The 14,918-nt window shown below is 37.3% G+C and overlaps 2 protein-coding genes across 3 annotated transcripts; one reads left to right on the top strand and one right to left on the bottom strand.

The window, feature by feature from the left end:
• Positions 1–1,800: 1,800 nt before the first annotated feature.
• On the bottom strand, positions 1,801–4,224 carry LOC130724001 (uncharacterized). Its single transcript, XM_057575158.1, has 2 exons — positions 2,664–4,224; positions 1,801–2,528 (listed from the first exon to the last, which is right to left on the bottom strand). The coding sequence occupies exons 1-2, from the start codon at positions 3,030–3,032 to the stop codon at positions 1,911–1,913; spliced, it is 987 nt and encodes a 328-aa protein (XP_057431141.1). The 5' UTR covers positions 3,033–4,224; the 3' UTR covers positions 1,801–1,910.
• A 5,659-nt stretch (positions 4,225–9,883) lies between these two features.
• Positions 9,884–14,326, top strand: LOC130725235 (squalene epoxidase 3-like). Of its 2 annotated transcripts, none has more exons than XM_057576482.1 (7): positions 9,884–10,250; positions 10,725–10,836; positions 11,998–12,172; positions 12,325–12,496; positions 12,665–12,883; positions 13,032–13,307; positions 13,944–14,326. In XM_057576482.1, the coding sequence occupies exons 1-7, from the start codon at positions 9,921–9,923 to the stop codon at positions 13,977–13,979; spliced, it is 1,320 nt and encodes a 439-aa protein (XP_057432465.1). In that variant the 5' UTR covers positions 9,884–9,920; the 3' UTR covers positions 13,980–14,326. The 2 variants fall into 2 exon arrangements, with proteins under 2 accessions (XP_057432465.1, XP_057432464.1); XM_057576481.1 differs by having other exon boundaries at positions 9,891–10,250; positions 13,934–14,326.
• Positions 14,327–14,918: the final 592 nt, after the last annotated feature.

Below are 14,918 nucleotides of genomic sequence, written 5' to 3'. Positions count from 1 at the left end.
ACTTTGCTCGATGAGCAAGTTTTATTGGTTGGCCAATCCAAGGGATAAGCCGGGGAACTAGTCAGTTCTGAGTATGTTGATACTCTTTTGCTCGTGGAGCAGTTTGTTTGGCCATCGAGATGGTGAGCCATGGTAAGTTGAAAGGTCACTGAGTGCGAGATGCATTCTTTTGCTCATGGAGCAGTTTGGTTGGCCATCGAGACGGTGAGCCAAAGTGACTAGGAAAGTTACCAAGTGTGACTAGCACTTTTTTGTTTACCTTAGGGTATTGTAGAGACGATGTACTCTAGCTAGATACGTGTGCCTTGGTGAGGACGATTCGTTGTTTGGCTAACCATATTGCATTCATGCATACATTTCTTGGAAAGTGTGCTGCTTTCCGAAGGACGATCTCAGATCGGACTTCACAGGAGTGTGCTACTTCATAGGAGCGAGATGCTTCACAGGAGTGTGCTGCTTCATAGGAGCGAGATGCTTCATAAAAGCGAGATGCTTTAGCGGAGCGAGATGCTTCGGGTCATCGTGAGGGTGACATTTTATCCGGATCATATTTTGAGCATGACATTGCATTGGCATACCATGCATTTAACTATATTCGTTGATATATTGTTTATCGAGTTTTCGAGATATAACTTATTGAACTGTTGAGATATTGAATATTGAATTGTTATTAGAAATCTGATAACATGTTATGTATATACCTTAGGGTAGACGATACAGAACTTATATGTCTATATACAACCTATATATATATATACCCCTTTATTCATCACATGTTGCTTGTATTATCTATTATATTCCGTGAGTTGACCCTAGCGCCTTGGCTTTGTGTGTATGGTTGTGTTTGGGCGGTCGGCCTGCTGCCAGACGTCCAACCGCTGATTCAAGATGGTTCGTCGTTCGAATAGGATCCTGAGCACAATGACTGCTACTGAGCCTTCGACGTGGACCCGGACTTCATGCATGATCGGATGAGGGTCGATGTTAGGAGTGTATTATATGGGGGGATTGTTTTCACAACTCTGATTGTCATTTCCCATTTGGGGCTGACTTATCTTCTTGAAAACTGTATTCATAAAACTCATGGCTCTGACCATGGGATGAACTTATTCGCCTGCGGGCACTATCTCCAATCACTTTATGTTTATTATATTTGGGTTGAGTCTTCATTATGTTAAGTCTTATATTTGAAAAGAAAACGAAAAAAAAATATTTACGCATTTTCCGCACTATTGATTTAAAGTCACTAAAGTGGCACCACCGAAATCGGGGTGTTACAAAATAGCAATGGTAGGGGACTTTTAAGTGTAAGAACTCACTCATCATTGCTTTAAAGTTTTGTGGTGAATATATGTGGATAATATCCAAATCACTTATGCTTTATGCCCAAAGTGGATGTTGAACTCCCAACTCTCATTAGCCATCACTTAAAAACTATAAATAATGTACAAATGACTTGTATTTTATTCGAAATGTGGATGGTGAACTCTCAACTCTATCATGAGCCAGCACTCTAAAAGAGCTCCAAGCTAGTGAAATTCAGTCCAGACTTTCATCATCCACGCTAGGGCATAGTGATTCCATGTTGGTGTTAGCACATCAATAGAGGATGTGAATGATAATGGACATATCAACAGAATGTTGAATCATTCTTCGAACAACTTTCTACTTGGAAACTGATAATCAATAGCAGGGAACAATAAACAACAGAATTTTAAAAAAGAACATAAGAGGAATTAATTTTTATATTTTCACACACAAATCAATTTCCATTTTTATCTTATTTTTTTAGAGCAAAAAGAGATTTTATTAATCAATAAATCGAAAGGGTACAACCCAAAAGATGGGAAAAACAACCAAACTAACCAAGAGAAAGAAACAACAAACCAGAAGATAAAAACACCAACAACCTAACACATAGAAGGAAAATTCTCTTTAATAACTTCGGTCAACCCTCGAATGGCATCGTCATCACTACCAGGGAACGACATGCCTGCAAACTGCGCCAGACACCAAGCCTTCTTTGCTCGCGTGAAATAAGGACCTGAAGGGGAAGGCGGACTAGGCGGCGCCGGCGCAATATCGATAGTCAACCTCTCATATTTACGAGGGCGACCCCTAGATCGCCGAGAACTTCCCAAGGTGATCTTCGCCTCTTTAGTTTTCTTGGGCCGACCACGAGGGCGAGTCCTCGGAGGGGAGAAATCCAGAGCGGGATCATCAACAAAGTCAACATCACCAGCCTCATAGGCAACCTCCTCCCTCACAGAAATAGAATAAGCATCCGAACAAATTATAACGCCTCTAACAAGATCTCCGCCGCTCACAAAACACGCACCAACCTCAAAGCGAGAAAGCGTTGGACGAAAAGAGCCAAACCCATCAAAACTCAAAGAACCAACATCAAAAGCTGAGGAGATCGGATCATCATTACCTTCCCTAGCACCTTCCCTAGTAGCCAACAAGCCGTCATCCGCAAAAACAGAGGTGGACTTCACATGAAAAGCCGCATAGCAAAATCCAGAGAGCTGCAACAAATAGTCATTAAAACATGGCAAAAAGTTGCTCCTAGAACCAATGGGGGCAACTAATGACAATTTAAAATTCAAAAACCCCATCTTAAAATAAAACAAACAATTCCTGATTTCAAGTCTAGGAGATACCACCAAATTAAAAGCTAATAAATTATCATTATTTGCCAAAAATTGGAAACTGTGAGCCCGCGCCCACCCTGCCTCTTCGTTCTCCACCAATTGCGACCCTCCATCATCAGAAGCGCTGGCAACAACGACAACCAAGGGCGCACTCGCATCAAGGCCAGACTTGGAAGCCATCTCCGGGAACAATACGTCATCACTCACGCGCAACACACCACCGTCCTCACAACTTCCTGCAGAAACTGACTCAGGAAACAGAACATCATCGGAAAATCGCTGCAGACACGGGCCGCAGCCACCCATCCCAGCGAACATCGCCTCAACCATTAGACAAAAACAAATTTTATACAAGTTATGGAGGGGGCCATTACCCATCCAACAACTTTTTTATACAAGTATGAAGTAATACATACTTGTAACTTTTTTTGGATACAATGTAATTTACGGAAACAAAGTCTCACAAATATCATAGAAGAAATGACTAACACAATCCATAAATTATACAGATTGTGTTAATCATTTTTTCAATGATAGAGGATGGTAAAATTAAATAGAGTAGAAAATGGATATGAGGCAACAACAAACACTATTGCTTTGTAACAATAGCAACTCAGTGCCTTCTTTTCAATCACCGATGTGGGACATCACAATATGTATAGAAATACAGCTCCAAACCTCCTCGCTACTTTGTCTATTTATTTGATGTAGTACTTTTTGAAATCACAACGTTACTATATAGACTTTGAGTCCAAGTTTTTCTTGAATTCCTTCAATTTTTGCTTTGTATGTCTACTCCACCAACTCAACATATTCATCCTCGCTACACTTGATTTTGCCTCTTGATTTTGCCTCATGTTATTATCATTGCCTCTTCTGATTGGTGCATTCTATTGGCTTGATCACTAGAGTTGAGAGTGAGCTCTTTTCACTGCTGGACACTTTCATTTCTTCCATTTCTTTCCTTTTCCGATGTGGGATCATCCCTGTGCATGCTACTACTCTCATAAATGTGTTTTCCCAGCTTTGCGTTAATGATCATCATTACAAGGAAAACTAACTAACCAATAGGAGATTCAGGTTCGACAATAGGAGGGACATGTCCTTCGGAATGAGCACAGGTGATGATAAGTGAAGAAAAGAAATGCTTGCTCCAGAGCTAGCGGTCATTGCATGTATATCCTACCTAATCTTAAGTTCTTACAAGACATCTTAAGTGCTTATTTTTCTTGCAATAAGCACAGTTGATGATGAGTGAAGAAAAGAAATGCTTGCACCAGGCTAGGTGTCACATAAACATAATTCTTGTTCATCATTTAACACAACCATGCCATGCATACAAGGTGGATAGTACTAGCTAGGACCAGGACAAATCAGCTTCAATCTGGAGAACCCTTCAATGATGACATTATTGCAAAAGGTTGAATGTTTGATTTGTTGAATTCCCACTTCAGCCCTATTTTTCGATGTGGGATTTGCCACACCGAAGCTCCTTACTACTCTGCCTTTTTATTTCGATCTGGGATTTTCCACTGTGCTGCACCTCATCGATGGCTCCCCCTATCAACAATGGCCGAAATAGCATTAGCAGATGCTTTGCCTTAGAGGTCAAAATAATAAATAATGAGAAAAGACCAGCATCTTACAAAACACTTTAGGAGATAACCCTTGTTTCTATATTTCTTTAAAGGTGCAGTCCTATCGTATTACGAAAACATCCTTTTCAAATGACAATTTGGAATTGGTGTTGTACATGAGGGAGGTTTTGGTTGAAAGTTTCGGGATGAAAAAGCTGAGAAAATTCTTCGCAAGGTGAATTTGAATCATACATGTAAAAGCTTTGACAAATTCCTAGTTTTTTTTTTTTTTTTTTTTGTTACAAATGGAAATGGAAGATAAAACAAATTAAGCTAGAACATGACAAAAAGCAGGGATACAACCATCGACGTGGCAAACGCCAAACCCCGTCAGCTACAAGTATTCCTAGTTGCAAACTTAGCTAACACATCCGCCACCATATTCTTCTCGCGAGGGAGATAGCGCACGCCAATTATGACGAAGGAGCTCGCACCTGGAGAATCACATCTCTATGCCAAAACTAATTCATATCTTGGGGCCTGTGATAGCCGCAACCATCTCAGCACAATCAGAGAAGCACACCACCTTCCGGTGGCCCAAATCTCACACATGACGCAAGCCTTCATACAACATAAAATAAAACGATAATATTAATTAAGAATTGGGCCTTCACACATTAAGGGGTTGCCTAGATAATGTAAGGTAAATATTGGGTACTGCAATATAAAACGATAATATAAAGAATTGTATTCATATGTATTTGTATGAATAATTTTGTCAGGCGCTATGCATTAAAAATGAAAATTCCCTAACCATTGACCATAAGATCACGTAAGAAAAAATTTGAACTAGAACTAGGGATAGAAGAATAATTTCATAGGCCAGACCAGGTAGAGAAATTTCTAACCTTTAGAACAATTCTATTCTAAAGTTTAATAAAAATCACTTTGACCTGATCTTGATCTTGGACTGCTGAAATTATTAAACTATCCCATTCACGTGAATGAAGACTTGGAACACACAACTGAATTTTATAAGTCATGCTTGTCATTATTTTTAGTATGTTCTTGACGTGGTACCTTTTGGCACCGCTATATCCAACTAACTAACTACATGTCTCAAGATGGATCCCATCGTCGGTTCTCAGTTCTCACAACAGCCATCACCTTCCGACGTACAGTCAAATGCTCTGGCGGCACCGGCATAACTGGTTCTGCTCTCACCCACACCCTTGCCAAGGTAATTTTAGTTTAGTGTTGGAAGAGAGAGTACTAAATAGGTATATCATGGAAGAATAGTAAATTTGAGATGTCAATTATAGCTTGTGCTTTAGATTTCGAATATTAGATTGATTGGTAGCATCTACAGCAGTTGATGGCACAATAATGCAAAAGGTTGCTGTGTTGAATTTAATAATGGAGCTTGCCATATATACTTGTTGATAGATTGGTAGCATTAACATGATTCAGTGATTATGTCTTATTATTTTCCTTGGTAATCTGCTCTTACTTGTTCTGTCTGCAACCATAAAGTATGATTGAGACAAAGGAGTAAATGTTTTGCAGAGTCGTTATTTATACGGTTAGAACCAATCAATCATATCTCAACCAAGCCAGTGAAATTCAATCCAGAATTTCATCATCGACGCTAAGGTACAGGTGATAAGTGATTCCATGTTGGTGTTAGCATCATCCATTAACAGAAGATGTGAATGAGAATGGAAATGTCAATGGAACATTCCCAGTTTGCCACATTGGATCGATCGGAACAATGTTCTACTTGGAAACCGATAGTCAATAGCAGGGATCAATGTACATGTATATTATTTATAAAAAAGCAGAATTAAAAAAACAAAAAAAAGCGGAAGAATCTGAATATTTCTTTATATTATTTTTGTTAACCTTTAAAAAAATCAATTATTTCTCTGTGTATTTTAAAGCGAAAAGTAATTTTAATATTTGCACACAAACATTAATCAATTTCTATTTTTATCCAATTTTACAATCACAAATGTTTTAAGTATATAGAGACACAACTATGCCCTTTAACACTGGCCCGTCTGAGCAAATTTAACATTTTTCATCATATTAATTTTAAATGTGATTACTCCAACTAGGAATATGGATTAATGAGTGATTTAGCCTACCCCAATTTATAATATAAAGTTTGGTTATGTAAAAATATCAGAAATCAATCCACACTGGATGTTTTTTCCCGGGAACTTTTCCGGCTTTTCATAGAAGTCCTCCTGCTAGGTGATGCAACGAGGAGTGGGTGAACACTTGCAATGCCTCCCATACTGGATGTTTTTTCAGTTAGTTTATGGCTTCAAACTAAGGCAAAGTACGATGAATGCACATGACATTGTTGTAATGTAATTTATGTAATGTAATTCCACAACGGAGTTGTTTATAACCTCTGGTTCTCAAAATAGTATTTATCAATAGGTACGTACATTCAGATCTTACTCATGACACTCATATTTCTATGGGAAAATCCCTGTCCAATGTGTCTAGAAATTTGTAGGTAAATTGTACCATAACTGAGAACGAATGGAGGAAGTAAACATCTCACTTTTTCATAATGTTATCTACAATTTGTAATATGTAGTTTGATTCTGGAAAAATATCTATAATCATATTAACCACAAAAGAGAGCAAAATTGGATGTACTTGAATGAATCTAACAGATCTAACCAAAGCAGTTGTTAGGGCCACATCTCTAGTCCCCATCTTGTGACTTGTTGTACGCAAGAAAAAGAGATTCCTAAAAATAGCTCCACACAGCTTGAACGAAAAAATTGGAACTAGAATTAGGGATGGTGAATTAATGTAAGGGATCATGGATCCCGTAGAGAAATTTCTAACCTTTAGAACGACAAAATTCTAAAGTTTATTAAAAATTACTACAGGACACCAGGATACCTACAATTAATTAACTATCCCATGTAGGTGAGTGAAGCAACGGGACAACACACCTGAAATTTATAAGTCATGCTTGTCATCAGTCTGACCATCTTCTCGATGTGGAACCTTTTGATATCACCACTATCTCACTGCATGTCTCAAGAATCTGCCACTTGCCACTGGACTTTCAATTTCGGATACAACAATCTGCATCCTCCTCTCCTTTTCCGCAACCACCTCCCCATCCCACCGTCGGTTCTCATAACGGCAATCGCCTTCTGTTGTCGCAACACGACACTCAAATGCTCCGGCGGTGCCAATGATGTCATCATTGACGGTGCCGGGGAACTGGTTCTGCTCTGACCCACACCCTTGTCAAGGAATATCATGGAAGAATAGTATAGTTGAGATGTCAATTACAGCTTGGTGATTTGGATTATCAATTAATAACTGTTCACTCTTTGGCTTTGAATTTTGGATTGGTTACCATCAAGATAAATGAACCATGTTTGGATTGGTTAATTACCATGAAGATCCTCCATGAGCATGTGTGTATTGAAATTTTTGAAGGATGGAAGACATGTCCATGTTATTGTCTATCTTATCTTGCTAGGAGATGTTGTCTACATGGATCAATCAATGAGTTCTCTGTTCTCCCATCTACAATATCATTTCACAAGAGGTGTGCTTTAATTTATCTCTTGGTAATCAAAACGGTCGAAAAATAATGTGAGAAGACCAACATTTAACAAAATGATGATCCAATTTTGCATAAGGTTGCTTTGTTAAATTTAAGGATGGAAGTCAAACAAAAGCAAGCAAGTACTATGGGCTTTAAAACATTCAAACAATCACTGTTGGTGATAGTGCTAGATCCATTTGAAAAAATGGCATAACAGAGCATTTGCAGCAGATATATATCATGCTATTCAATTAATTGATGCGATTGGTTTCGACTCATGGAGACACATAAGTGGAAGACATTAAAAAAGCTTCCTCATCAAGACCATAAGCTTGTCCTTCAGAATGAACACCATGAGCTTCTGCAAAATTTTGCTTCACCTGGACGATGTGGGACTTAATCATCATTACTGGACAGACACATACTTCAGTAACAATCTTGAGAAACATTTTGCAGTCTGGTCAATAAGTGCTAGTCCAATTTTCTCTTGGATACCTTAAATTTTGTTTTGTATGTCCCCTCATCCAACTCAACATATTCATCCTTGGGATAGTAAGGAACCTGTCTCTACATTTTAGGTCCAAAACAAGTAAGATAGTGTTTGAGTTCATTCAACTTCAAGCATGTTAATAAAGAACAAACACGTCCATTTTTTATAACCAAAAACTTCTCACTACTTTGTCTCCTTTTCCAATGTAAGGATCTTTCCTTGTGCTACTATTACCCATAAATGTGTTCTCCCATCATGCTTTTCATTGGGGATCAAAACCAAACGATAAATGAAGAGAAAAGAGTAACAACATCTAGTAAAAAAATATACTACAAAACTAAGTGATGAGTGGAATTAACAATAGGAAACTCCCTCTCTCAGCAGTCAGCACGCATGAGTTGTGACTTCCTCAACAATACAAGGAAAACAAACAAACAAACCAATAGGAGGTTCAGGTTCTGCAATAGGAGGGAGTTCATTGTCCTTCATAATGAACACCCTGAGCTTCTGCAAATTATGCTTCAACAGATTTAATTTTGTAGCTTCCCTAAGCACCAGATTTTCTTGTTTGACATCCAGAGAGATTTTCATCTTTTTCTTTATCTCTTGATCAGCAGTAATGTATGTAGTTTGAAACAATAAGGAGGAATAAATTTAGAACTTCGAATCAGAAATTAACTTCCAATTAATCTTCTGCATAAGTTTGATTTGAAGAGACAGAACTTGTAAACGTAATGCAGCATCATACTTCTCGCAAATGATTAAAATTTTATAATTTTCATACTTAGAATTGTAGGGTTGAAAAGTGAAGCAAATTTTCAATAATTCATCTCAAGATTAACAGTACCACCAGGTATCATTCCACTTAGTCTTATATTTCTGCGGTCACAAAAAGGAATTGGAAAACCTTTGTGAAAAGGTGCAGCTTGTAAAAAATTGTCAAATCCCTAGTAAAACGGGTTGTCTATATAATCTAAAGTAAATATTGGGTGTGCATTAAAAATGGAAATTTTCCAACCCATTGACCATAAGAATAGGGATATGAAAGAAATATTTGAAACTAGAACTAGGGATAGAAGAGTGATGTCGTGGCCAAAAATCAGGTAGAGAAATTTCTAGCACTTCTAAAGAATTATAGAAATAACTTCACTGATTAATCCCATTCACAGGTAAATAGCAACCAGAACAAACCTGAATTTTATAAGGGATGCTTGTAATCAGTTTGACCATTTTCTCGATGTGGAACTTTCTACATGTCTCAAGATGGGTCTCCACATCTACAGATCCTTAGAACTTCATTATCTAATAAACTCATTAGAGTTTCTAATTTAAATTTTGGTAATGTCACGTCATTTAAACGACTTTAATAAATTCTACTCACTTTTTACTCCAACCAAAAAATTCTAAAAAATTTCTTAAATGGACCCCACAATATACTTCCCACTACTTTCTTGTAAATCCAGTTACCTATTTATTTGCTTTTTTATTTGTTTTTTTTTATTTTTTAATCATTAAATTTAGAAGAGCAAAGTTTCTCGAAATAAACTTTGGAACAAAGTTGTTTGCGACGTGGAGAAACTTCATTTTTTACAACAGTTAATTCAGATCACATGTCACAAATTTCTTTGTTGCTGATGCTCTTACCAATAAATTTCTTCACCGATTTCATCAACAATCACCTCTTGGCTCTTGCTGGTTCAATCCCACAAAATTGTTCATTGATGGCTACGGCATTTGCCTCATCTTCTCCAGTCCAAAAAACCACGTGTCACTGGGCATTCAATTTCGATTACCACCTCCCCATCCCACCGTCGGTTCTCACAACCACAATTGCCTTCCGCCGTCGCAACACGACAGTCAAATGCTCCGGCGGCGCCTACGACGTCATCATTGTCGGCGCCGGGGTAACTGGTTCTGCTCTTGCTCACACCCTTGCCAAGGTAAGGGAGATGTCAATTTATATTAATCACAAATGGATAGATTGGTTGCAATATGTTGACACAATTAAACTGCTTTGTTGAATTTAATGAAGGTAGCATTTTCTGTTTGTAATCATGTTTGTGCACAAGCTAGAACCAGAACCACTATAATGATGTCAATTTGCAACACTTTATGTACCCGTAATATTATATAGCTATTTTTTTTTTGAAACTATTATATAGCTATAGTTGGTAATGTCTACATGTAAAATATTAGGCTTGAAATAGACAAAAAATGAATTCTAATTTGAATGTTAGAATATGGTATCTGTGTTATGAATATGGATTGTCTATTACAGTTCAATCAATGGTATGGTTTCTTCTCTTGCTTTTACTTCTAAGGAACTAGATTAGAACCACATGATAAATGAATAATGTTTGGATTGGTTACCATCAAGATCCTCAATAAGCATGCATGTATTCAATTTTTTGAAGGATGGAAGACGTGTCCATGTTATTGAGAGAGACTTGAGAGAGCCAGACAGAATTGTTGGCGAACTTCTCCAGCCAGGAGGGTACCTGAAGCTAATTGAACTGGGATTACAAGGTATATATCGAATTCAATCGCATGCTAGATTATTCTGGGGCTAAGGTTGGAGATGGTCTCTTTTTCTGATCATATAGATATCCAAATATCTGATACATTTTGCTAGGTAACTAATATCTTGTTTGGAGAAATTTATGTGCCCATCCCCTTTACTCTTCTGTTATATATTCAGTTTATTCTGTTTTCTACTAGCTGTTTTCTATGAGAATCAATCCATTAGACTCTCAATCACCAACCTCAACCCTTATCTTTCTAGGTGATGTGGTCTATATGGACCAATCAATGTCATTCAACTCTATGAGGATGCAAAGTTTCAGTTAAACAATCTAGAGTTAGGTCCTTAGAATGGTTTCTCTTGATGCATACTTTGGTCTTCCTCCATCTCTCTGACTATCTATCATTTGATCCACTTACCTCATTGGGATAGCTGTTGATCTTTTGGCTTGACCTGACAATCTTAAGCAACACTTAGTTCTCTATTCAATAAGTGCTACTCTAACTTTCTCTTGGATTCAATTTTTTTGTCTGTATATCTACTCATCCATTTTAACACATTCATCCTCGCTACACTTGATTTGCACTCATGTCATCATTTCACCAGCCGACATTCACTACAACGGAGCATTGCTAACCATCATTTTGTAGGCCCTTGTAAAGGGAAAAAGGATATAGAACTGTGTATTAGTATTAATATTGTTTTCATGATAAATTGATATTGTTTTCAAGGCTATCGTTTGTTTCTCATAGGAGTTTATTTTATTATGTATTCTACATAGCTTCTATTGCAGAAAAGATAATAGAATCTCATGTTAGTTGGTTTAGGAAAATATGGAGAAGACCCATAGAAGCATTGCTAGGAAGGGTTGACCAAATGATGAATAATCCAATCTTTAGAGATAGAGAGATAGAAAAATATCTTCCTTCAATCATTAGGAGATATATAGGGGTAAAATATCCATCTTTGAACTTAATATGTGACTAAGAATTATGGTGTTATTTGATCCATATACCTGACTCCACCTGGTGGGAAAAGGCTTGATGCTGTTTTGCCACTAACATTGGGATAAGCTCAATGGTGGATGAAGTTAAGCTTGCTGTCAGATACAATTTTTTTTTAAAGTTAATGTTTTGAAATGTGCTGCATATATTCTTTTGTGTCAGATTGCGTGGAGCAAATTGATGCACAAAGGGTGTTGGGATATGTTCTTTTCAAGGATGGGGAGAGTACTAATCTTCCTTATCCCTTGCAAAAGTTTCATGCTGATGTGACTGGTAAGAGCTTTCATAATGGGCGGTTTATACAGAGGTTGAGAGAAAAAGCTGCTGCTCTCCCCAAGTAATCCCTCTTCCTCTATTGTAATTTTTTATTTAATTATTAGAAGTGTTTGATTGGCTCCAAAATAAGCTGAAAGCTCGTTAATTTTCCATTAAATTGCTGTTTTTGCAGTATTCTTTTTGCCTGATTTATATGCTTTATTTACTACTCAGTGTACAAATGGAGCAAGGCATTGCAACTTCTCTTCTTGAAGATGATAATAAAACCATTATAGGGGTCCATTACAAAACTAAAGATCGCCAAGAGTTCAAAGCTTATGCTCCCCTCACAATTGTTTGTGATGGCTGTTTCTCTAATCTGCGTCACTCTCTCTGCCACCCCAAGGTTGAATTTTCTTGTAAATAAGTTTAAAGACAAAATACTACTTTTCATTTATACTGTGGTCAGATAGCATGCTTATGCTTATAGACTCCAGAGGATTTTGTCAGTTTTGCACGATATTGCTTGATTTTGCTAATAGAGTAATATTCAATTCTATTGGTCACTTGCCAGGTAGAAGTTCCCTCTTGTTTTGTAGGTTTAATACTCGAGAATTGTCAACTCCCATTTCAAAATTATGGACATGTTATTCTAGCTGATCCTTCCCCTATCTTATTTTATCCTATTAGCAGCACTGAGATTCGCTGCTTAGTCGATATACCTGGTCACAAAGTTCATCCCATAAGTAATGGCGAAATGGCTGACTATCTGAAGACTATGGTGACTCCCCAGGTATCTGTTAGACACTGTTGATGTGTCATCTCTTGTAGTCTATAACTTCACAACTTTACTTGCCTTGCCTCAAATGAAGTAGCAACCCAAATATTTAACTTCTGCCTTCATCTTCCTTGGTGTCTTATGTTCTTTTTCTTTTGTCCAGATTCCTCCTGAGCTTCATGATGCTTTCGTATCTGCAATTAATAGAGGAAATATTAGAACCATGCCTAACGGTAGCATGCCAGCTGATCCTCGTCCTACCCCTGGAGCTTTGTTAATGGGTGATGCTTTCAACATGCGTCATCCTTTGACTGGTGGAGGAATGACAGTGGCACTCTCTGATATTGTTGTGCTACAAGATCTTCTTAAGCCACTCTGTGACTTAAATGATGCAGCCTCACTGTGCAGATATCTTGAATCCTTTTACACCTTGCGCAAGGTGAGCTTGTAAATTGGCTTTACGTTATTCAAGGGAAATCAGATTTTACACATCTTTTCTTGTGAATTGGTCCAAATAGAATGTCTTTTACATGATGAATGATGTTTGTTTGAAAAAATTTGTGGTGGTCATGATTTGTTGGAAACCATTATGGTAGTAATCGGACAGTAAACTTAGTTAGGATCTTTAATATTCACAGCATGTGGATTGGAGTTAGATTAATTTTGGTGAGTTCCTCGTTCAAACGAATGTGGATTGGAGTTAGATTAATTTTGGTGAGTTCCTCGTTACTTTTCTTTGGTGTTGCAATCATGGAATGTGGCTTTTGTTGCCAAGTAATTTAACCCCCTTCTAGATATGATGTAGCTGACCCTACTACCAACTTACATGACATGGTTCATTGTAGCATGTTTTTCTTATCTCCTAGCTGCTTGAATGAGTAAACAGTTGTGCAATTATTTGATCATGCTGCTGCATCATAGTCCATCGTTCATGGAAAATTGCTCTATTTCATATTTCACAAATTAAGGGTTGAGGTTTTTTCTACACTAACTGTGAACATTATTGTAGTGATGAACGTTGACATGATTAGAGTTCTGTTATTCTTACCAGTTAATATCTTCCAGTGTGCATTAGGTATCATATTTCCCATCATCAAGGCTGAAGGAGTGAGGCAAACATTCTTCCCGGGAACCTTACCGGCTTTTTATAGAACTCCTCCTGCTAGGTGATGCATCGAAGAGTCAGTGAAAGCTTGCAATGCTTCCCATGTTGGATGTTTCAGTTAGTTTATGGCTTCAAATGAAGGCAAAGTTCCATGGATGCAAAGGACACTGCCTTATGCCACTAAGAATGGATTAGAGATAAGGGATTTGAATAGTTGGTAGAGGGTCATCATGGCCATTCTCCTTTTCTACGAAATTGTATATATGTAACTTAATTTGACAACGCAATTGTTGATAACCTCTGTTCACAAAATAGTATTTATCAATAGATAAGATACGTACATTCAGATCTTACTCATGACACTCATATTTCTGTGGGAAAATCTCTGTCTAATGTATCTAGAAATTTGTACGTAAATTGTACCATAACTTAGAATGAACGGAGGAAATAAATATCTCTCTTTTTCATAATGTTTATCTACAATTTATAGTACGTAGTTTGGTTTTGGAATAATATCAAAAATCATATTAACCACAAAAGGATTCGCCATCGGATGAACTTGAATGAATCTAACACATCAAATCAAAGCAATTGTTTAGAGCCACATCTCTAGTTTCCATTTGTAAATATGCATAAATCTCTAGGCTGTAGGCAAGAAAAAGATAATCCTATAAAGAAAATTATTCTAAGATACAACTTTTTTAAACAAGGTTGACCTTAATTAAAAAGTTGGAACCATGATACTTAGAGAAAGAAATAATTAAATTAAAATGAAAAAAAAGGCAGGATGATGAAGGGGCAAGCACACTTGGAGAGCGTAGTATAACAGAATGTTGAAAACAAGCCAGGATGATGAAGGGGCGAGCACACTTAGAAAGCGCAATACAATAGAATGTCGAAAACAAGCCAAGATGATGAAGGAGCAAGTACACTTGGAGAGCGTAA

The sequence above is a fragment of the Lotus japonicus genome, chromosome 6, assembly GCF_012489685.1.
Source record: "Lotus japonicus ecotype B-129 chromosome 6, LjGifu_v1.2".
NCBI lineage: Eukaryota > Viridiplantae > Streptophyta > Magnoliopsida > Fabales > Fabaceae > Lotus > Lotus japonicus.
Note: the sequence above shows the minus strand (reverse complement) of the source record. Positions and strands in the feature narration are given on the sequence as shown.